Source organism: Pristiophorus japonicus, chromosome 3 (genome assembly GCF_044704955.1).
Source record: "Pristiophorus japonicus isolate sPriJap1 chromosome 3, sPriJap1.hap1, whole genome shotgun sequence".
NCBI classification, from domain to species: Eukaryota; Metazoa; Chordata; class Chondrichthyes; family Pristiophoridae; genus Pristiophorus; species Pristiophorus japonicus.
In genome coordinates this window covers 67,521,956-67,546,472 of record NC_091979.1, presented here as the reverse complement: position 1 = coordinate 67,546,472, position 24,517 = coordinate 67,521,956, and the positions used below count along the sequence as shown (strand labels likewise).

The 24,517-nt window shown below is 44.4% G+C and overlaps 2 protein-coding genes across 3 annotated transcripts in view; one reads left to right on the top strand and one right to left on the bottom strand.

Annotated features, from left to right (window-relative positions):
• ubxn4 (UBX domain protein 4) overlaps window positions 1-8,181 on the top strand; it is a 72,511-nt gene extending 64,330 nt beyond the window's left edge. The window contains exons 13-14 of one of the 2 annotated variants that reach the window (XM_070875395.1): window positions 458-518; window positions 7,650-7,710. In XM_070875395.1, the coding sequence (XP_070731496.1) occupies window positions 458-488 (31 nt within the window). In that variant the 3' untranslated portion in view covers window positions 489-518; window positions 7,650-7,710. Of the gene's footprint in view, window positions 1-457; window positions 519-7,649 lie in introns of both variants that reach the window. The other variant, XM_070875394.1, reaches the window with a different exon arrangement.
• A 3,903-nt stretch (window positions 8,182-12,084) lies between these two features.
• The window catches only part of LOC139253950 (lactase/phlorizin hydrolase-like), a 118,221-nt gene continuing 105,788 nt past the window's right edge, over window positions 12,085-24,517 (bottom strand). Inside the window, exon 17 of the mRNA XM_070873607.1 lies at window positions 12,085-12,353. Coding sequence (XP_070729708.1) covers window positions 12,085-12,353 — 269 coding nt within the window. The remainder of the gene's footprint in view (window positions 12,354-24,517) is intronic.

The window sequence follows — 24,517 nt, the reverse complement described above, 5'->3', positions numbered from 1 at the left end:
CTCCCCTCAAGAATTGAGTCCTTGATTTCATAAGAAATAGGAGCTGGAGAAGGCCATTTGACCCTTCAAGCCTGCTCCGCCATTCAACAAGATCATGGCTGATCTTCTACCTCTTCCCGCACTATCCCCATATTCCTTAATTCCCTTCATTCCCAAAATTGTATCGACCTCTCTTGAATATACTCAACAACTGAGCATCTGCAGCTCTCTGGGGTAGAGAATTCCAGGGATTCACAACCCTTTAATTGAAGACATTTCTCCTCAATTCAGTCCTAAATGGCCTACCCTTTATTCTGAGACTGTGATGCCATGTTCTAGATTCCCCAGCCAGGGGAAACATTTTCCTAGCGTTAACCGTTTCAAGCCCCCTATGAATGTTATATGTTTTAATTAGATCACCTCTTATGCTTCTAAGCTGTAAAGAATATAGGCCTAGTCTACTCAATCTATCCTACAGGGCAACCCCCTCATCCCAGGAACCAGTCTAGTGAATCTTCGTTGCATTCACTTTAAGTCAAGTAAGTCTTACCTTAGGTAAGGAGACCAGAACTGTATACAGTACTCTAGGTGTTGCCTCACCAATGCCCTGTATAACTCTTATACTCTACTTCCTTTGTAACAAAAGCTAACATACTATTTGCTTTCTGAATTGCTTGTTGTACCTGCATGTTAACTCTCTGAATGCAAACGTTTCCGTCTCTCGTCATTCAAAAAATATTCTGCTTTTTTGTTTTTCCTACCAAAGTGGATAACTTCACACTTCCCCAAATTATACTGGTTGAACCTCTCTTATCCGGCACCCTCGGAACCTAGCCTGTGCCGGATAAGGGACTTTTCCAGACGAGGGGTGGTCATGTTAAATTGGATGGTACAGGTACTGAGCAAGGGGATATTGGGGCTGGGAGTGCGGCAGAGATATCGTGGGGGGCGCGGGTGGATCACGGGATCAGGTCAGCGATTGCAGGAGTCGGCAGCGAGGAAGGACTTCAATTTGTTCATGTCAGAGTTCTGCGCATGCGTCACCCGGTGGCCGGGAATGGTGCTGGGCGAGGGGTGGTGCCGGATAAGGGAGGTTTAACCTGTATTGCATTTGTCATGATCCTTGCCCAGTCAACCTGTCTATATCTCTCTGCAGCCTCTTTGCTTCCTCCTCACAGCTTACTTTCCCACCTAACTTTATATCGTCAGAAAACTTGGATATGTTACACTCTCTCCCTTCATCTAAATTATTAATATAGATTGTAAATAGCTGAGGCCCAAGCACTGATCTTTGCGGTACCCCGCTAGTTACAGCCTGCCAAGCCAAAAAAGTCCAGTTTATTTCTACTGTTTTCTGTCCATTAACCAATCCTCAATCCATGCTAATATATTACCCCCAATCCCATGAGTCCTAATTTTATGTAATAACCTCTTGGTGGCACATTATTGAATGCTTTTTGACAATCCAAATATACCACATCCACTTGTTCCTACTAGTTACATCCAGTAACTAGTAACTCGAACAGATTTGTCAAACACGATTTCCCTTTCATAAAACCATGTTGATTCTGCCTGATCATATTACAATTTTCCAAGTGTCCTGTTATCACGTTCCTAACAATAGATTCTAGCATAGGAGGACCAAGAAATTGATAAGGAAAGTGAAAAAAAGAATGAGAGTAAATTAGCAAAAGACATAGGGCCCAAATTTCCCCAGGAGTTGCTCTGTTTTTTTTTTTGGAGCAACTTTATTTTTCTGGAGTATGTTTTTAGTTGCAATTCTGGCCATTTAATTTGCGCCAGTGTAAGTGAGTTCGTTAGGTTTTTTTTTAGTTTAGTTTTTTTTTCAAAAGAGGACGTTACCAGCCACTTAGGCCTGATTTGGCCATTTAAGCAAGTTTAGCCAGCTAAAAGTTACTCTAAACTAAAAGCGTAAGTGGGCACTCTTGTACGTTCAGAAAAACCTTGCGGTGACTTAAGAAATCAGCGCAGGTAGCCAGAGATATGGGGGTGGTGGGGGGGTTTAAAACACCAAGCAATACATTTGCACAAAGCACAAAAAGTAATAAGCAAATAATTAACAAATAAAAAATAGAAGGAACCCTGCACCTAAAGCACCAAGACCAAAGTAATAAGCAATCAATCAATCAATACCAAATAAAAAATAGAAGTCCCACCTTTAGGGAATGCAGTGGGCCGCCGATGAGGGAGCCCATTTAGCCAGCGCTCGGGACGACGTGCTTCGGGCCCCTCCCACACAGCCTGCAGCGTGCACTCTCAGATTCGGCCTGCTAGGAGCTACTGCACATGCGCGCATCTGCAGAGATCCTGACGCTGTTTTCAGTGCCGAGATCTGGCTCCACCCCCAATCCACTGGGCCATGCTATGCCACCACCGAGGCTGGGGAGTGGCCAGGAATCGGGAGGAGGATTTTCGGCGTGCTTGGAGGTGGACAAAAGCGGCGCACCTCGGGTGAGAGCGCCAGAAAAAGATATTGGGGAAATTTGAGCCCTTTCAAACAGATTGTAAACGTTTCTATAGGTATGTAAATAGGAAGAGAATAGTGAAAGTAAACGTGGGCCCATTAAGAGGCAGTGACAGGAGAAATTATAATGGGCAATAAGGAAATGGCAGAGCTATTAAACAAATAATTTGCAGCGGTCCTCATGTAGAAGACACAAAAAACATACTGGAGATAAGAGGTTATGGAGAGCGGGCAGGGAAATGGACCTGAGTCAATGATCAGATCAGCCATGATCGTATTAATTGGCGGAGCAGGCTCGAGGGGCAGTATGGCCTACTCCTGCTCCTATTTCTTATGTTCTTATATTGCTTACTACTGTTGTCAGGCTAACTGGCCTATAGTTTTCTATTTTTCTCTTCCTCCTTTCTTAAATAGCTGCGTTATGCTTGCTACCTTCAAATCCTTGGGGACTGTTCTAGAATCGAGGGAATTCTAGAAGATTAATACCAGTGCATCCACTATCTCTGCAGCTACCTCTTTTAAAACCCTAGGATGCAGATCACCCAGTCCAGGGGATTTGTCACTACTTAGCCCCATTACTTTCTCCAGTACTCTGTCTTTACTTGTACTGATTTTTTAAGTTCCTCATTCTCTCTAGACCCTTTGTTCCCCATTATTTCCAGTATGTTTTTTGTGTCTTCTATCATGAGGACCAATCCAAAATATTTGTTTAATGTCTCTGCCATTTCCTTATTGCCCATTATAATTTCTCTTGTCACTGCCTGTAATGGGCCCACGTTTACTTTCACTATTCTCTTCCTATTTACATACGTATAGAAACGTTAACAATCTGTTTTTATGTCTTTTGCTAATTTAAGCTCATTGGGCTTGGGTTTCCCTAACCTGTTTTTCTGGTGCCCTCACCCGAGGTGCGCCATTTTTGTCCGCCTCCAAGCGCGCCAAAAATAGTCTTCGGTATTCTGGCCGCTCCCCAGCCTCTCTTCGGTTGTGGGAGAGCATGGCCCAGTGGATTGTGGGCGGAGCCAGGTCCCAGCACTGAAAACACTGTCGGGACCTCTGCATGTGCCTGGCAGGCCATTTCTGCAAATGCACGCTGCAGGCTGTGTGGGAGGGGCCCGAAGCATGCCGTCTCTAGCCCTGGCAGAATGGGCTCCCTCATCGGCGGCCCGCTGTGTTCCCTAAGGTAGGACTTCTATTTTTTATTATTTACGGATTGATTTTGGTGCTTTAGGTGCAGGGTTCCTTCTATTTTATTAATTAATTGCTTATTACTTTTTGTGTTTTGTTTGGTGCTTGGTGCTTTAAATGTAGTTATTTGCGCCGATTCCTTAACTCTAGGTAAGGTTTTTCTGTGTGGACAGAAGTGGCAACATACGCTGGCCTAAGTTAGTTTGGAGCAACTATTTGTTGGGCAAACACCTAAAACAGGGGTAAGTGGCTGGGAACGCCCCCTTTTGGAAAACAAACTGAACTTTAAAAAAAAAACCTAACTAACTCACTTAGTGGCACAGATTAAATGGCCAGAATTGCAACTTAAAAAGATAGTCCAGAAAAATCAAGTTGCTCAAAAAAAAACTGGGGAAACTTGGGCCCATTCTTTTTTTCTTTTTCTTTATCAGTTTCTTGGTCCTCCTTTGCTGAATTCTAAAATCCTCACAATCTTCAGGCTTACTAGTCTTTTTGCCAACATTATAAGTCTCTTCCTTTGATCTGATACTATCTTTAATTTCTCTTGTTAGCCACTGTTGGACCACTTTTCCTGTAGGGTTTCTGTGCCTTAAAGGAATGTATATTTGTTGTATTATGTATTCTTTAAATGCTAGCCATTGCTTGTCTACCATCCTATCTTTTAATGTCGCTTCCCAATCTACCTTAGCCAACTCGCCCCTCATACCTACATAGTTTGCTTTGTTTAGATTTACAAACCTAGTTTCAGATTTGACTAAATTACTTTCAAACTCCCTATAAAATTCTAGCATATTATGTGTGGTCACTTCCCTCAAGGCCCCTTTACTACAAAGTTATTAATTAATCCTTTCTCATTGCACAATAGGAGATCTAAAATAACCTGTTTCTTAGTTGGTTCCTCAACATACTTATCTAGTAAACTATCTTGTATGCATTCCATGAACTCATCCTCCACACTATTACTGCAAATTTGGTTTGCCCAGTCTATACGTAGATTAAATTCCCCCAAGACTACTGTATTACCTTTGTTACATGCACTTCTAACTTCCTGATACTACAGCTACTGTTAGGAGGCCAATAAACAACTCCCACCAATGTTTTCTGCTCCTTGCTGTTTCTTAGATCCACCCAAACTGATTCTACTTCTTGATTTTCCGAGCTAAGATCCTTTCTCTCTACTGTCTTTATCCCATCCTTTATTATCAGGGCTACCCTTCATTCTTTAAAAGTTAAGTATCCTGACATATTTAGTTCCCAACCTTGGTCACTTTGCAACTATGTGTCCGTAATGGCTATTAGATCAAACCTATTGATTTCTACCTGCGCTATTAATTCATCCATTTTGTTGCAAATGTTTCACACATTCGGATATAGTGCCTTTAGCTTTGACATTTTTCTATTTTTTCCTGATGTCATCTTAGTCAGTGATACCCTATTACCTTTGTTACTCTCTCTGTCCCTTCCTGACCCACTTTTTAACCAAAGCTCTGCGCTGCTCTAGAGCCTTGATAGTTCCCTTGCTGCTTTTAAATGTACTCTTTCCTGAATCCTCTCTTTTTTTTTTTTCCCCTGCCCCCCCCCCCCATTCATTTAAAACCCTGCCAACTGCCCTAGTTATTCAATTCGCCAGGACACTGGTTCCAGCCCAGTTTAAGTGGAGCTGGTCCCAACAGAACAGCTCTCTCTTTCCCCTGTACTAGTGCTAGTGCCCCATGAAGCAAAACCCCTGCCTTCCACACCACTCTTTCGGCCGCGCTTTTAACCATCTAATCTGCTTATCCCTATGCCAATTGGCACGTAGCTCAGGTGACATAAGAAAGAGGAACAGGAGTAGGCCATACGGCCCCTCGAGCCTGCTCTACCATTCAATAAAATCATGGCTGATCTGATCATGGTCTCAGCTCCACTTCCCTGCCTGCTCCCCATAACCCCTTATCCTCTTATCGTTTAAGAAACTGTCTATTTCTGTCTTAAATTTATTCAATGTCCCAGCTGCCACAGCTCTCTGAGGCAACGAATTCCACAGATTTACAACCCTCAGAGAAGAAATTCTTCCTCATCTCTGTTTGAAATGGGCAGCCCCTTATTCTAAGATCATGCCCCCTATGGAAACAGCATCTCTGCATCCACCTTGTCAAGCCCCCTCATAATCTTATACGTTTCGATAAGATCACCTCTCATTCGTCTGAATTTTAATGAGTAGAGGCCCAATATACTTAACTTTTCCTCATAAATCAACCCCCTCATCCCCAGAATCAACCTAGTGAACCTTCTCTGAATTGCCTTCTAAGCAAGTATATCCTTTCGTAAATATGGAAACCAAAACTGCACGCAGTATTCCAGGTGTGGCCTCACTTGTTATGTATGTAAACCTATAAATACCATGTCTAACCACCACAGGGCTTATCCCCTGGAGTTCCAAGGGATCCCACAATCCCTTGGGAGCACCTGTATATATACATGTGACAATCCAGAAATTATTACCTTTTTGAGGTTCTGCTTTTTAATTTGGACCCCGACTCATCAAACTCTTTCAGTAGAACCTCAGTACTAGTTCTACCTATGTTGTTGGTTCCTAGGTGGATCTGGATCCTCCCGTTCCCACTCCAAGTTCTTCTCCAGTCGCAAGGCGATGTCTTTAACCCTGGCACCGGGCAGCCAACACAGACTTCGGTACTCCCTGTTGCGGCTGCAGAGAACCATATCTATCCCCTGACTATACTAACGTCTACCACTATCACATTCCTTTTTACTCCCTCCACCCCCCCCCCCCACTTGAATGGCCTCCAGTACCATGGTGCCGTGGTTAGTTTGCCCATCCTCCCTACAATCCTTGTTCTCATCCATACAGGCAGCAAGTACTTCATATCTGTTGGTCAAGTACGGAGGCTCCTCCACTATATCCTGGGTCCCCATACCTTCCTGACTCGCAGTCGCACCCTCCTGTCCCTGACCATTGACTAACTCTAAAGTACTGCTTAACCTAAAGGGGTGTGACTGCCTCCTGGATCAAAGTGTCCTCTTCCCTGATGCATCACAATGTCTGCAGCTCGGATTCCAGCTCAACAACTCTGAGCTGAAGTTCCTCGAGCTGCAGGCACTTTATGGCAGATGTGGTTGCCCGGGATCTCGTTGATCTCCACCAACTCCCACATGCTGCAGTTACGACACACCACCTGCACCACCATCTCTAAAATAATTAGTTACAGTTTTTATTCAAACCATTATTTTTAGTTTTAATTAGTTTGTTATTAATTCAATAAAGTTATAGTTAATACTCTCCCAGTTCTGAATGTAATCCACTTACCTAACTTAGAGAGCAAAAGAGCTGTAATACTCATTAACTAATCACCTACTCGCTGTCCTGTGACGTTACTCCTTTTTTTTGTTTTATGTCATCGCACAGTCTTCTCTGGTGCTCCCTTTAAGCCGCCACTCCGGCTCAGGTCCACACTGTAGCCTGGATCTTCTCTGGTGCTCCCTTTAAGCCGCCGTTCCCACTCAGTTCCGCACTGTGTTTTGGGCCTTCTCCGATGCACCCTTCAAGGCACTGACTCCGCTGCCGCCTCTCCCGCTGCAGTAACCAGCTTTGGTGTAATGGAAATCTCTGCCCAGAATCCATTGTGGCAGAGAAACCATTCTATCCCTGTGATAGAGCTGTGTAATCATTCAATCCCAAAGATAGAATGGTTTCTCTGCTGCTATGTATGCTGGATACAAAAATCTCCATTACACAGAAGCCGTTTTCACCTGCTGCCGCCTCGGACTGACCTGCTTGTCCTGTGTTTTATGTTGTAAACGAACTTGGTCCATTGAAGGCTGGCCATAGTTAGTAATTTGAGTGTCGGTGGTTTCAAGGAGCAGCTTTTGTATCTGTTATAACGTAAGCTATTTGGGACTAAAGTGTCGGTGTTTTTGTAGGTGTCTGTTTTTTGGGGTGTCTGTTTTTTGGGGTGTCCGTTTGTACAGGTTTCATTGTATCTTGCTGCATTTTCAGGGAAGTAAGAAGAAGAAGATTGCTTGAGAAACGTGGAGAGGACTTCAAGAGGGAGGGAAAGATTTACAGACTGCGGACGGAGGATGATGCAGATGATGAAAACAATACGTGGAATGGGAATTCTACTCAACAGATGTAGCTTATGCCTTATTAAAATAGAAACAGTTGTACTTTTTTTTGCTCTAAAGTTATACAAGTATACTTCCATTTAAAAAAAAAAAGAAACTGGACAGAGAAAGGGTGCATTTTGTACTTCTGTTAATTTCCTGCTCTGCTGCATGGATTTATATAATTCTACTAATTCTAGGGGAGGGCGGGAATAATTGCTACAATGCGAATGTGCAGAAAAGTTTTAGGCAAATTCCAAATTATGTTTTCAAACACCTTTTAAAGTAATATATATTTGAAATCCTGGTTTTATCCATTCCCTGCCTGTATGACATATTAGCTGACAACACTCTGGACACCATCCAGCCTCTGGCCCTTTTAATTTAAAGCTGATAATAAAATGTTTAAAGTTTTCAAAAAAAAATGTGTGGGCTTTGGATCTTTTGTAATTTCCTGGTGTGTTTGTAACTTGTCTTCCACAAGATGTTATATATGGAATAATGAATGCTCTAGTGGCGTATCTGTTGCATGTTGGATGAGTGTTTGGAATGTTACAATGCAGTAACAGATCTTATGGCTTTGATGATTTTATAAAGCATGGGAACAAAACTGAAGTGATTTATTAGCACCATCTGAACCCAAAGATGTGTTGTGCTTGAAACATACCTGAACCTGTGCTATATTTATAATTTGTGAAAATAGTGGTTTTATTCTATTTTTGGTCTGGATCTTTTGTGGTAAACTTCCATGTTTGAGTTGCATGACTTGAACTAGAGTACTGTTGGATGCTCTGATTTGAAGAGCAGTCATATTGGGTTTTATTTCACATGTTACAGGGAAATGATGTACCCTGTATATTATTAAAAAGATGTACGTGGCTTGAGTTGATTTTGGAGCATTGTTTGCATAAATGGTACAATTATTGCTTAATTATGGTCCTTTGAAATCCCTCCTTAAATCCTGGCAGCAAAACTAAATAATACTGAAACATATAAATTACTTATGTAATCTACTCTGCTTAATTTGAAACTGTATTTTTGTGTGAAAGAATCAAATTAGCTGCTAGTTTCAACACCATAGCACATTAAATGTTGCAAGAAAACTTAAAACACTAAAAGAAAATTCAGCTGATAATCAGTGACTCTCAATTGTTTTCAGTTAGCTGGGGAAGTTGGTGGGAGGATTGTTAAATTTCTGTACTTTCACTTTCCTTCATTAGAGGAGGAAGGAAAGACTGGCAGGTAATGAGTCCATAGTTTTAAAGTCCTAGGAAAGCATGTTAGAATAGGACGACTGTACGATGTCTGGATTTCAATACAATGAGAATGCAAGGTGGCGGAAGAGTACGTAGGATGGGATATTTGCAGCTTCGGAGGACCAAGAAAGAAAAATTCAAAGGGGCATTTATTATAGTAATACTAATAAAACAGAGACAGGAAAGGTGGTGATGATGAGAGTAGAGTTTGGAAGTTACAGGTGAGTGAGGGATCACCTATTACATGATAAGATTGTTCTTGTATTTATATGGTGCAGGAAGGGAGAGCCAGGTGACTATGATTAATCATGTTTATGAAGTATTCCTTCTTGGAACACTAAGCTAATCCTAAATTTAAGATACAGGAAGGCAGTATCATTCAAATATGTGGAAGGCCTTAAAATGGTCGTCAACTTACCTTTCCTATTGCTGCATGTGTTTACTCTAGGCAGGAGACAAATGTGCAGAATAATGGTACTATTATGCGGAGTGGCTTTAATTCCAAACTAGCAAGATTCTTGGGTATGAGGATCTTTTAAGTAACGGCTTTAAAGTCAAAATTGCCGATAGTATTATCAATACTTGCAAGCTTGACTGTTGCTATCTAAATGCTTTCCTTCTGGAGACCTGCATACTAGATGACTTAAGAGTTGGAAAAATATCAAACCAGCATGGGCCCAGACTTGGCTCTACGGAGGTAATGCGCACCCAAAGCAAAAGGCCTGAGGAACGATAAACATTGGTCCTCGGGCCTTGTCAGAATAATTGGAGCGAGCTGATACTGGTCGTGCTTCCACAGGTGGATGCATGTATGCCTGTCTAATCTATGCATTCCAATCACAGCATGTCATGCATTGCAGGGTATTGGATGAAAGAAGAAATATCAGGGTGAGCAGGAGCAAGTGTTGCTTGTATTTGCCAAGATGACGGTAGCCATTTCTACAGGCCCTGGAAAATCCAACTGGGAGTGATTGTGGGAACCTGCATGAGGAGAGGTAGATGCCAAGCTGTGCCATCTGCTGCAAGGACACTAGTGATAACCATTCACCAGAGTTTGCACATGTGCATGGACAGTAATGTCCTGCTGTGGCTTGAAATGTGGCTGAACCTTGCTGACTTGTGGGATGATGCTGTAGAGTGGCACACAGGAAACCTTAAGCATCCCATACAGCAGCACCTCAAACTTCCAACAGCCTTCAAAGAGGAAGCCAAGTGCTAGAATGTACCAATACCTGTCTACTAAAGACTCAGGTCTGCCCCTGCGGGCCCCTTTCCATTTGGCCGCCTTAATTCCATACCCCTCCAACCTTAGCAAAGGTTGGGAATGGATTGAGATGCTGTTTAATATACTCCAGAAGCTTGCTAAATTGTTCCCATTTGTGTCACTTTACTTTGACTTGCAAACAACTTTCATCCCTAGAATTGGAGGAGTTTGTACCTGGAATTGTACGTAATTATCCAAATAACGTTAGGGAAATTAGATAGAATTCGCATTTGGGATTCTGGTGAGTCTTCAGTGCAAACTCCGAGTGATTTTACACAAAGGTGAAAATTGTTTCAGTTGTGTTTGAAGTAAAATCTGAGAGTTAAGTTTGTAAACTTTTATTAAAACATGTATCACGTTTCATGGGCTAAAGTATGAGCCTTGCCAACTCTGATTGGACATATTCCTGGAGCTGTCATCACATGACCTGCCTACAACCACTCCACCCCCACAATCCTGCTATTGGTTACCTAACACACCCATACTTAGAATCATATGAACTTACAGCACAGAAGGAGGCCATGCGGCCCGTTGAGCCTGTGCTGGTTCTTTGAAAACAGTTATGCTTAGTCCCACGTCCCCATTTTTGGTCTGTAACCCTAAAGTTCTTCATCCGCAAGCACCCATCCAACTCCCTTTAACATTATTCCACCATCTTTTCAGGTAGAGTGTTCCAGATCCCAACAACTCAGTGCAAAAAATTCTCTTCATCTAGATCTTTTGTCAATGATTTTGAATCTATGACCTCTAGTTACTGACCCACTCGCCAGAGGGAATAATTTTTCCCTATCTACTCTATCAAAACCTCCTCATCTTGTATTCGGTCACCTCTTGACCTCTGTTCCAAGAAGAATAGTCCTAACTTTTCCAACCTCTCCTCATAACTGAAGTCCCTTATCCTTAATGCCATCCTGGTAAATATCCTCTGTACTCTTGCTGAGGCCTTTGGAAAGATGCAAAGACCTAGAATTAGCCACAATGTCTGCTTTTATATTCTATTCCTCTATTTATAAACCCAAATAACCCATTTGCTTTTTTAACCACTTGATTAATTTACCCTGCCACCTTTTAAGGATTTGTGTATATGGACACCAAGGTCCCTGCCCACTTGTGGCACAACGCCTTCTTGAGCCTATTGGAAAGGGATTAGACTCTTCATTACCCGATTGAATGATCCTTGAATTCGCTGCCTCAGCTGTGGAAGCTGGGACATTGAATACATTTAAGACAGGAATAGATAGTTTCTTAAATGATATGGGGTTATGGGGAACAGGTGGGGAAGTGGAGCTAAGTCCATGATCAGATCAGCCATGATCTTATTGAATGGCAGAGCAGACTCAAGGGGCCCCATGGCCTACTCCTGTTCCTATTTATTATGTTCTTGTGTTGACTCAGTCTTTTGTTCCCCACATCCTACATCTTTATAACTAATAAACAAAAGTGCTCAAAGAAAATTTTCTTTTAAATGTTAATGCTCCTATGATTTTTCTCCTGGGTTGTTCGTAGCAGTGTCTTGGAGATGCATCTTTAATTCCTGGAGACGCCATCCAGGATAATCCTGGAAGGTTAGCAACCCTAAATTATCTGCAGTGTAGATTATAATAAAACATATAAAACCAGTAACTTGTAGTTAACGTGAAACTCATCCACTTAGAATTTCTGTGAGGGTTCTTCCAGTCTCCCGATATATTTTGGTGGGAACTCTTATAGAAGCAGTCTGAACAACCGTTTCCTTTGGGTTTCTGCTGATCTTATGCGGAAATTATGGTGGGAGATCCGGAATCCCTGCGGAAATTCTAACGTCTACTTCAAATGGCAGTGTTTTGATTTATCGACAATTCAGTTGTGTCTGGGGCTGATTTAAGTTGTTTGTTTACTTTTCTAGTTTTCCAAATTTTATATGGAAAGATAGCCAAAAAAGCAACAGCAATTATTGAAATAGCAAACAAAGTATACAAAGCACTTGCTGCATTCGCACTCGATATTTCTAATCCCAGAAAATAAACCCGTCCAGCGTTGGTTGTCGTTGCTGTGGTAGCAGGTGTGGTTTTCACTGTTGAGGGTTCCATGGTGGTAGCTAAAAAATGAAACAATTTGTAAATGTTTAGTGAAAGACTTCCATATACTTTTGGATGGATTAAGGGTGCCTCGAGCCCCGGGCAGTACACTGACCATGGGCCCCCTACTCTCATTCACATCCTGCAGTAAATGACATTACTGAGCTAAGTCACAGGGCATTATACTGAGTATGCATCAGGTCAGGTCTACATCTCAGGTTAATCTCATTGATACTATGATGACACTTATTTAATATTTTATGTTATTTCCAAACAATCAAACTGATACCTTGATGAAATGCTGTATAAACAGTAAACAAAGCTTTCATAAAAATCTTTTCATTTTGAAACTAAATCGACGACAATTTAGAACAAGACCAAGGCAACTACAAGTATAACATTACATTGGTCTTTTTCTGGATTGTTGTCGGCGAAACTTGTCAATGATTTTCGAGAAGTCAAGTCCTCTCAGTACTTCGCTCTCGATGCTCGTGATCGAAAGACTATTAAGTCTATGTTGTCCCATTCGGTTCCCTGACCTTGTCCTTGATGTGTTTTAGTATTGACAAGTATAGCTTACCACTGCAATTTGAAATCATCATCAAAGAGCTATTTCAATGTTAGAAAAGGTTTGGGTGAGGGCGTGTGTCTGGAGGAATTGGTACAGTCTCAGCTCTACTGACTTAGTTTGTTTGACACAAATGGAGGTTTGAAGCTCTGTTGAGGATGCTACCAAGCTAGAAAACTGGATGAATTCACTTTCAATCATAGGTTCCAGGCCTTTGGGATAGGAGCGGGCAAGATCTGCTGCGGCTTGCTTGATCTCATGAATTGAGAGAGCGGCTAGCTTGGACAGGAATCTAAACTTATAGTTGATTTGCTTGTATGCTTCAAGGCTGTCTTTCAAGGTATTGATTAGTTGATCAATGATGACCAGGAACACTTAAGTTTTGAATTTCTCCTTGGGTTTTGGCACAGTGTTTTCAGCATCTCCATCGTCATAGCGGCAGTCGCACATCAGGACGCGCCTCTGAGCTGAATTGTACTCGGTTGTGGCCACACAGTTTAATCTCTAGGTCTTCACAGTCCTCAAACTCTGTCCACTGGGTCTTGACAAGATCGACAAGGGACTCGAGTAAGGTCACAATGACATGCAGATTCAAGCCGGTCTCTTGCAGTGAGAGATTGGTCAGGTGATAGCGCTTCAAGACTGTTCCAAATAACAATGAGAATAGCTGAATCCAGTTCACCCAGTTTGTCAAGGAGCAACTGAACTTAATTTCGGCATTACACTTTCTGTTCCACGTCAGTTGCCAGGAATTCCAATACTTTGCATTTGAGCAGGGCTGACATGGCTTCATACCTTGCTGACCAAGTAGCATAGAAACATAGAAAATAGGTACAGGAGTAGGCCCTTCGAGCCTGCACCACCATTCCATAAGATGATCACTCACCTCAGTACCCCTTTCCTGCTTTCTCTCCATAGCCCGTGATCCCTTTAGCCGTAAGGGCCATATCTAACACTCTCTTGTTGCCAGTTTGTTAGATATATTCAACAACTCTGCGGTAGAGAATTCCACAGGTTAACAACTCGCTGAGTGAAGAAGTTTCTCCTCATCTCGGTCCTAAATGGCTTACCCCTTACTCTTAGACTGTGATCCCTGGTTCTGGACTTCCCCAACATCAGGAACATTCTTCCTGCATCTAACCTTTCCAGTCCCGTCAGAATTTTATATGTTTCTATGAGATCCTCTCTCATCCTTCTAAGCTCCAGTGAATACAGGCCCACTCGATCCAGTCTCCTCATATGTCAGTCCTGCCATCCTGGGAATCAGTCTGGTGAACCTTCGCTGCACTCCCTCAATAACAAGAACGTCCTTCCTCAGATTGGGAGACCAAAACTGAACACAATATTCCAGGTGAGGCCTCACCAAGGCCCTGTACAACTGCATTAAGACCTCCCTACTCCTGTACTCAAATCCCCTAGCTATGAAGGCCAACATGCCATTTGCTTTTTTCACCGCCTGCTGTACCTGCATGCCAACTTTCAATGACTGATGTACCATGACACCCAGGTCTCGTTGCACCTCCCCTTTTCCTAATCTGCCGCCATTCAGATAATATTCTGCCTTCATGTTTTTGCCACCAAAGTGGATAACTTCACATTTATCCACATTATAGTACATCTGCCATGCATTTGCCCACTCACCTAACCTGTCCAAGTCACCCTGCAGCCTCTTAGCATCCTCCTCACAGTTAACACCACCACCCAGCTTAGTGTCATCTGCAAACTTGGAGATATTACACTCAATTCCTTCATCTAAATCATTGATGTATATTGTAAATAGCTGGGGTCCCAGCACTGAGCCCTGTGGCACTCTGCCATTGTCACTGTAGTCACTGCCTGCCATTCTGAAAAGGACCCGTTTATCCTGACTCTGCTTCCAGTCTGCCAACCAATTCTCTATCCATGTCAATACATTACCCTCAATACCATGTGCTTTAATTTTGCACACCAGTCACATGTGTGGGACCTTGTCAAAAGTCTTTCGAAAGTCCAAGTACACCACATCCACTGGTTATCCTTTGTCCATTCAACTATTTACATCCTCAAAAAATTCTAGAAGATTGTCAAGCATGATTTCCCTTTCATAAATTCATGCTGACTTGGACCGATCCTGTCACTGCTTTCCAAATGCACTGCTATTTCATCTTTAATAATTCCAACATTTTACCCCCTACTGATGTCAGGCTAACCGGTCTATAATTCCCTGTTTTCTTTCTCCCTCCTTTTTTAAAAAGTGGTGTTACATTAGCTACCCTCCAGTCCATAGGAATTGATCCAGAGTCGATAGACTGTTGGAAAATGATCACCAATGCATCCACTATTTCTAGGGCCACTTCCTTAAGTATTCTAGGATGCAGACTATCAGGCCCCGGGGATTTATCGGCCTTCAATCCCATAAATTTCCCTAACACAATTTCCCGCTTTATAAGGATTTCCTTCAGTTCCTCCTTCTCGCTAGACCCTCGGTCCCCTAGTATTTCCGGAAGGTTATTTGTGTCTTCCTTCGTGAAGACAGAACCAAAGTATTTGTTCAACTGGTCTGCCATTTCTTTGTTCCCCATTATAAATTCAACTGATTCTGACTGCAAGGGACCTACGTTTGTCTTCACTAATACTTTTCTCTTCACATAATCTATAAAAGCTTTTGCAGTCAGTTTTTATGTTGCCAGCAAACTTTCTCTCATACTCTATTTTCCCCCTCCTAATTAAGCCCTTTGTCCTTCTCTGCTGAATTCTAAATTTCTCCCAGTCCTCAGGTTTGCTGCTTTTTCTGGCCAATTTATATGCCTCTTTCTTGGATTTAACACTATGCTTAATTTTCCTTGTTAGCCACGGTTGAGCCACTTTCACCATTTTATTTTTACTCCAGACAGGGATGTATAATTGTTGACGCTCATCCATGTGATCTTTAAATGTTTGCCATTGCCTATCCACCGTCAACCCTTTAAGTATCACTCGCTAGTCTATTCTAGCCAATTCACGTCTCCAAACTCCAGTTCATTGGATATATTCAAGAGGGAGTTAGATATGGCCCTTACGGCTAAAGCGATCAAGGGGTATGGAGAGAAAGCAGGAAAGGGGCACTGAGGTGAATGATCAGCCATGATCTTATTGAATGGTGGTGTAGGCTCGAATGGCTTACTCCTGCATCTATTTTCTATGTTTCACACCATCGAAGTTACCTTTCCTTAAGTTCAGGACCCTAGTCTCTGAATTAACGGTGTCACTCTCCATCTTAATAAAGAATTCTAGTATATTATGGTCACTCTTCTCCAAGGGGCCTCGCACAACAAGATTGCTAATTAGTCCTTTCTCATTACACATCACCCAGTCTAGGATGGCCAGCCCTCTAGTTGGTTCCTCGACATATTGGTCTGGAAAACTATCCCTAATACACTCCAGGAAATCCTCCTCCACCGTATTGCTACCAGTTTGGTTAGCCCAATCTATATGTAGATTGAAGTCGCCCATGATAACTGCTGTACCTTTATTGCACGCATCCCTAATTTGTTTAGATGACAGACAGCCCGAAAGGCTTTAGTTTTTCATAAAGCAGTCGCCAGTGATACATCAATGCAGAGACAAAAGCAATGTCAAAAAATCTGATGATCACTGGGCTGCATTCGGCATTGTTTTTCCCCACAAGATTGAGTGAGTGCGCTGCGCATGGTATAAATGTCGCACATGGGCTTCGCCCTGCTCTTGCTACGTCAATTATGTCAATACTGTACTGTTTACCCTTACCCTTAATCCGACCCTGAATGGGGCCACTTTCAGCTTGGGCCCCAAGCGACCACCCCATCCATCACCAACCCCCCCCCCCCCCTTTAGTCCCTGAGCCTGGGTGCAGCCATGCACCTTGTCAGTGTTTGCAGCACTTTAATGCAGTAGAACACTGACAGCACAACTGTCAAAATGTATGTGGGCATGTTCACTTTAAGGAAACCGGCTGATGATGTCATCAGACCCACTTTCTTTTATTTGGCCGGGAACCTTGCACGGCAGGCAAGCCTCATCAAGGTAAAATCATGTCGGAGGCCCAGATCAACACAGCTGCAGGGTCAGGACTCAACAAGGATGTCACACACTCCAGATCCGCTGATGTTGGTAAAATCCAACCCACTGTGCTGTGGGACAGAATAAGGATTGATCAAGCTGCCCAAAACTGGGCATCGTTGAGATGCTGTGAGCCATTATCTGCAGCAGAACAATATACCACCACAACCTGTAATCTCATAAACCAGCATATCCCTCACTCATCCATCACCTTCAAACCAAATCAGATTCAATGCAGTGTAGAATGGCATGCATGAAACAGCATCAGACAATCCTTAGAATGAGGCACAAACCAAGTGAAGCTACAACACATGGCTACCTACATACTAAACACCAAAAGCAGCAGGTTAAAGCCAGAGCTAAGTGGTCTCTCAGCCAACAGATTAGAGGATAGCTCTGTAGCCTTCCCCCATTCAGTTGAGGATGGTGGTGGACAACCAGCCAACTAACAGGAGGAGGCTCCATGAACATCCTCATACTCAACCATGGTGAAGCCCAGCAGGTGCAAGTTTCTTCAGTCAAAACTGACAAGTAGATGATCCTACTCAACTTCCTCCTGAAATCCCCCCCTCATAATTACCAGCGTTCAGCCAATTCGATTCACCCTGCATGACATTAAGCAGCGCTGATTATATTGGACATAGCAAAGGCTATGGGTCCATGACAACTTTCCAACGGTAATGCTGAAGACCTGTGCACCAGAGCTAGCTCCTCCACTAGCCAAGCACAGCCATCTTCCTGACAATGGGGAAGATTTCCACATAAAACAGGATAAATTTAACTGGACCAAGTACTTCCTTCCATTCATTAGTGATGCAAAGAGTCATCAATAGCACCATCAAACAACACTGATTGACCAATAACCAACCCAACGATGTTTGGTTCAAGTTCTACAAGAACCATTAAGCTCCTGACCTCATGATCCAGACATGAATGCATGAGCTGAATACCAGAGGAGAGTTGAGAGTAGCTGCCCCGATAGTAAGGCAGCATTCAATTGAGTATAGAAACATAGAAATTTACAGTGCAGAAGGAGGCCATTTCGGTCCATCGTGTCCACTCCGGCCAATGAAGAGCTGCACGGCCCTCGGTCAGCAGCCCTGAAGGTTACATATAAACCTATGAACAATGATGGAAAGGTAAAGAGCACCCAGCCCAACCAGTCCGCCTCACACAACTGTGACACCCCTTACTCTGAAACATTCTACACTCCACCCCAACCGGAGTTATGTGATCTGGGAGAGGCAAACACCAGATTAAAAACACAGGCCAATTTAGGGAGAAAAAAATCTGGGAAAATTCCTCTCCAATCCATCCAGGCAATCGAAACTAGTCCAGGAGATCACCCTGGCCATATTTGATTCCCTGCAGTACTTACCATTAATACTGCGTCAGCCAACAAAAGGTCATCCAGTCTAATCCCAATTACCAGCTCCAGGTCCGTAGCCCTGCAGGTTACGGCACTTTAAGTGCCCATTCAACCATCTCTTAAAAGTGGTGAAGGTTTCTGCATCCACCACTCTTCCAGGCGAGTTCCAGATCCCCACCACCCCCTGCGTAAAGAAGCCCCCCTCAAATCCCCTCTAAATCTTCCACCACCCACCTTAAAACTATGCCCCCTCGTAATAGAACCCTCCACCAATGGAAATAGGCCCTTACTATCCAATATGTCCAGGCCCCTCAATATTTTGTAGACCTCAATGAGGTCTCCTCTCAACCTCCTCTGTTCCAATGAGAACAAACCCAACCTATCCAATCTGTTCTCATACCTAAGATTCTCCATTCCAGGCAGTATCCCAGTAAATCTCCTCTGCACCCTCTCTAATGCAATCCCGTCCTTCCTATAATATGGTGACCAGAACTGTACGCAGTACTCCAGCTGTGGCCTAACCAAAGTATTATACAATTTAAGCATAACCTCCCTGTTCTTATATTCTATGCCTCGGCCAATAAAGGCAAGCATTCTGTATGCTTTCTTAACCATCTTATCCACCTGGCCTGCTACTTTTAGGGATCTATGGACAAGCACTCTAAGGTCCCTTTGTTCATTTACACTATTAAGTGGCCTACTGCTTAATGTGTATACCCTTTCCTTATTAGCCCTCCAAAGTGCATCACCTCACACTTCTCTGAATTATATTCCATTTGCCATTGCTCTGCCCACCTGACCAGTAGATTAATATCCTCCTGCAGCCCATGACTTTCTTCTTCATTATCAACCACACAGCCAATTTTAGTGTCGTCTGCAAACTTCTTAATCATACTCCCTATATTCAAATCTAAATCGTTGATATATACCACAAAAAGCAAGGGACCCAGTACTGAGCCCTGCGGAACCCCATTGGAAACATCCTTCCAGTCACAAAAACATCCATCAACCTTTGCTTCCTACCTCCAAGCCAATTTTGGATCCAACTTGCCACTTTGCCCTGGATCCCATGGGCTTTAACCTTCTTGACCAGTCTACTATGTGGGACCTTATCAAAAGCTTTTTAAAAAGTCCATATACACTACATCATACGCACTAGTATGGCACCAAGGAACCCTAACTAAACTGAATATTAATAACTAGGATTAAGAGGGAAAACCCACCAGTGGCTGGAGTCATTCCTAACGCAAAGGAAGATCATTATGGTAGTCAAGAGCAGTCATCACAGGTCCAAGACATCACTGCAGGAGTTCCTAAAGGAAGCATCCTCCACCCAACCAGCTTAAGCTGCTTCATCAATAACCTGCTCTCTGACATAGGAGTGGCACTATTAGCGGACAATTCGATTGATAAATTCACAACTCCTCCAATAATGAAGCAGCCTATGCTGACCTAGAGCAGGACCTGGACAACATCCAGAAGTGTGGCATGAATGTTACCTGCCACTTATATGCCAAATAATGACCATCTCAAACAAGAGAAAGCCCAACCATCTCCCTGTGACCCTCAATGGCACCACAAACAGTGACCCCACCATCATCATTCCAGGGTCATGAATGTTCAAAAACTGAAATGAGACCAGCAATATCAACACCTTGGCGATCTTAGCAGAGCAGAGGTTGGGTACCTTATATCGAGTGGCTCACCACTGCCTGATCCCTCAAAGTCTCTCCATCATCTACAAGGCTCAAATTATATGGCTACACTTGCAACAACTAGCAAGAAGCTCAATATCTTCCAGACAGAACAGTTTGCTTGATCAGTGCCTTTGTCCCTGGACACAAATTCGACCACCTCCACCACGGGGGTAGTGTTTCTGCAGTATGTATAATATACAGTATGCACTGCAGAAACTCACCAACCCTGTAGCCTCTACCACCGAGAAGGACGACAATAGCCTCCAAGCTCCCCTCTAAACCTGACTTAGACATATATTCCTTCACCATTGATGGCTCAAAATCCTAGAATTTCCTATACATAGGTCAGGAAAGTGGAATTGAGGTAGAAGATCAGCCATGATTTTATTCAATGATAGAGCAGGCTCGAGGGACCGTATGGCCTGCTCCTGCTCCTATTTCCTATGTTCTTATGTGAGTATACCATCACCACAATGACTGCCACGATTCAAGGAGAATGCTTTCCACCACCTCCTCAGGCAGCTAGAGCTGAGCAATAAATGCAGCCTTGCCAATGTCGCCCACATCCCAAGCACAAATAACATTAAAGAAAAAGTATATATCATTTGTGTCATGTATGTAACCACAATGTAACACCACTGTATTACTGTATACACTCAACCTAGATGCACACCTTGACCACAGGGGGTGAACTTGTGGGAGACACTCCTTACCTGATCACACAGGTATAAAAAGGGAGGTCCCTCGCAGGGTCATCGTCTTTGGAGTTCTGTGAATAAAGAGTTAAGATCACAGAATGACCTAGTCCCCAGAATGTGCCTCGTGTGGTTTCATACTGTAGAGTAAGGACTTTACATTGGTGACAAGAAACGGGAATTCATGACCCATGAGAATGGCCACCGGTAGCACAGAGGAACGGTACTGTGTTGGGGAAGACTGGGACGATTTTGTCGAGAGGTTTCAGCAAAGCTTCATTACGAAAGAATGGCTGGGGGATGCAACGGCCGACAAGCGAAGGGCTCATCTTTTGACCAGCTGCGGACCAAAGACTTCCGTGCTCATGAAGGATTTACTAGCACCCGAAAAGCCGTCGGACAAAACCTTAAAGAACTTAGCAAATTGATCGGGGAGCACCTCAAACTGGCGAGTAGCATACACATGGCCCAACACAGATTCTACACCCACCGACGCCGTGAAGGACAGAGCATACCGGACTTTGTAGCGGACCTCCAGCATTTGGCCAGCCTCTGTAAGTTCACAGACGCCTGTAGGGGGGAGATGCTGAGGGACTTCTTTATTGAGGGCATCGGTCATGCGGGAATTTTACGCAGATTAATTGAGACCAAGGATTTAACCTTGGAAGCGGCGGCGCTTTTGGCTCAAACTTTCATGGCGTGGGAGGAAGAGACGAAAATAATATACATGTGCGCAATTCTGCCTCTAACGCGGCGATGGATCAGGGAGTTAACATCATCAATGCAACTCAGAGCCCTGCAGGCAGACAGGAGCAGTCCGACACTCCCCAGGCAGCAATGGACCCCAGAGCAGGACTTCACCAGAGACAATGGCAGGCTGAACGGACATTCACACCATCACAGTGGACAATGGATGGGGCCATTGACACCCACTAATAGAGTACTTAAGAGCAGTCAAAGGGACAGTCAGCGCGGAATGCCTGGCCATAGTCCCTTTGTTTCCAACAATGGAAACTTTAACTCATGCTGGAGGTGTGGGGGAAAACACTCAGCTAGATCTTGCAGATTTCAACAGTTTGTCTGCAGGAACTGCAATTTCAGTGGCCACTTAGCTCGAATGTGCAGGAAGTCTGCAACCAGAATAATATATGAGGCGGATGGACTAGAAGAGGGTTCTTTGAGGCAGGATGACTTTTGGGGCAAATCGATGGACGCCGAGGTTCAGCGGGTCCATGTGGCGAATATTCACAGTTCATACACCAAAACGCCACCAATGATGATGAGGGTTTTATTAAATGGTATCCCTGTATTCATGAAGCTGGACACCGGGGCCAGCTAGTCACTCATGGGCGTTCAGCAATTTAAGAAGCTATGGCCACTTAAAGCCAGTAGACCCAAATTAGCACGTATTGAGACACAATTACGGACTTACACTAAAGAAATCATTCCGGTGCTAGGCAGTGCAATGTTGGCTGTCACACACAATGGGTTAGTGAATCGGCTGCTGCTCTGGATTGTCCCGGGCAATGGTCCCACACTGTTGGGCAGGGGCTGGTTAGCCGAGATGAACTGGAAATGGGGGGATGTTCACGCAATGTCATCTGTGGAGCGAAGTTCGTGCACACAAGTCCTACAACAATTCGATTCACTATTCCAACCTGGCGCGGGACTTTCAAAGGCACTAAAATAGTGATACACATCACCCCGGACGCCAGGCCAGTGCACCACAAAGCCAGAGCGGTGCCTTATGTGATGCGGGAAAAGATCGAAAGCGAATTGGACTGGTTGTTGAGAGAGGGCATCATCTCGCCTGTTGAATTCAGCGACTGGGCGAGCCCCATTGTTCCCGTCCTAAAAGCGGATGGCTCGGTCAGGATCTGTGGCGACTACAAGGCCACCATCAATCGGGTGTCCCTACAAGATCAATACCCGCTCCCGAGAGCGGAGGACCTCTTCGCCACGCTGGCAGGTGGCAAGCTGTTCACCAAGTTGTACCTCACTTCAGCCTATATGACCCAGGAACTGACCGACGAATCTAAACTACTGACCACCATCACCACGCACAAGGGACTGTTCGTTTATAACAGGTGCCCGTTTGGCATTCGATCAACGGCCGTGATTTTTCAACGAAACATGGAAAGCCTGCTGAACTCCATTCCTGAAACGATCGTATTCCAGGACGACATCCTCATCACGGGTCGAGACACTGAGGAATACCTCCACAACCTGGAGGAGGTGCTACGCCGACTGGACCGGGTAGGCCTGCGACTCAAGAAGTTTAAATGTGTGTTCTTAGCTCCTGAGGTTGAGTTTCTGGGCAGGAGGGTTGCTGCAGATGGGATTCGGCCCACCGAATCCAAAACAAAGGTGATTCGACGAGCACCCAGGCCCTGCAACAGATCGGAGTTGCGTTCATTCCTGGGACTGTTGAACTATTTCGGGAACTTTCTGCTGAACTTGAGCACATTGTGTGAGCCGTTACACGTGCTCCTGCATAAGGGTTGCAATTGGTTTTGGGAGGACTGTCAGGAACGGGCTTTTGATCGGTCGCAAAACCTACTTTGTTCAAACAAGTTGTTGACCCTGTACGACCCCTGTAAAAAATTGGTTCTGACATGTGATGCATCGTCCTATGGGGTTGGGTGCGTGTTGCAGCAGGGCAATGCTGAGTGTCATCTACAACCTGTGATTTATGCCTCCAGGTCGCTCTCAAGCAGAACGGGGATTTGGGATGGTCGAGAAGGAAGCGCTTGCATGTGTCTATGGTGTAAAAAAAATGCATCAGTATCTCTTTGGTAGGAAGTTTGAATTAGAGACGGACCACAAGCCATTAACATCCCTGTTGTCAGACAGCAAGACTATCAATGCCAACGCATCAGCTCGCATACAGCGATGGGCCCGCTGGCTGCTTATGACTACTCCATCCGGCACCGGCCCGGCACTGAAAATTGCGCTGACACGCTCAGCGGGCTTCCACTGTCCACCACTGAGGGGGCAGCGGAGCAAAGCGCCAAGATGGTCATGGCTGTCGATGCCTTTGACAGCGCAGACTCCCCCATCACAGCCCGCCTGATCAAAATCTGGACAAACAGAGATCCCCCCCTATCCCTGATTCCGAAATGTGTCCTGACTGGGGATTGGGCGCCCACACACAGAGCATGCTCTGAGGAGGTCAGACCGTTCCACAGACGGATGGATGAGCTCTCCATCCAAGCCAACTACCTACTATGGGGCAGCCGGGTAGTTATGCCCCAGAAGGGCAGGGAGGCATTCATCAGGGAACTCCACAGCGAGCACCCAGGCATTGTGCAGATGAAGGCCATTTTTGCCCAGTCACACGTTTGGTAGCCTGGAATTGATTGACCTGGAACACTGTGTTCGCAGGTGCACGACGTGTGCCCAGCTGGGTAATGCCCCCAGGGAGGCCCCGCTCAGCCCGTGGCCCTGGCCCACCAGGCCATGGTCACGCATTCATGTTGACTACGCGGGCCCGTTCATGGGTAAGATGTTCCTTATTGTGGTAGATGCGTACTCGAAATGGATCGAGTGCATCATTCTGAATTCATGCACGTCATCCACCACCGTGGAAAGCCTACGTGCGATCTTTCCAACCCATGGCTTGCCGGACATCCTGGTTAGTGATAATGGCCCATGTTTCACAAGCTACGAATTCCGAGAGTTTATGGCGGGCAATGGCATCAACCACGTCAGGACTGTGCCGTTCAAGCCGGCCTCCAATGGCCAGGCGGAACGTGCGGTCCAAATCATTAAGCAAGGCATGCTCAGGATTCAAGGACCC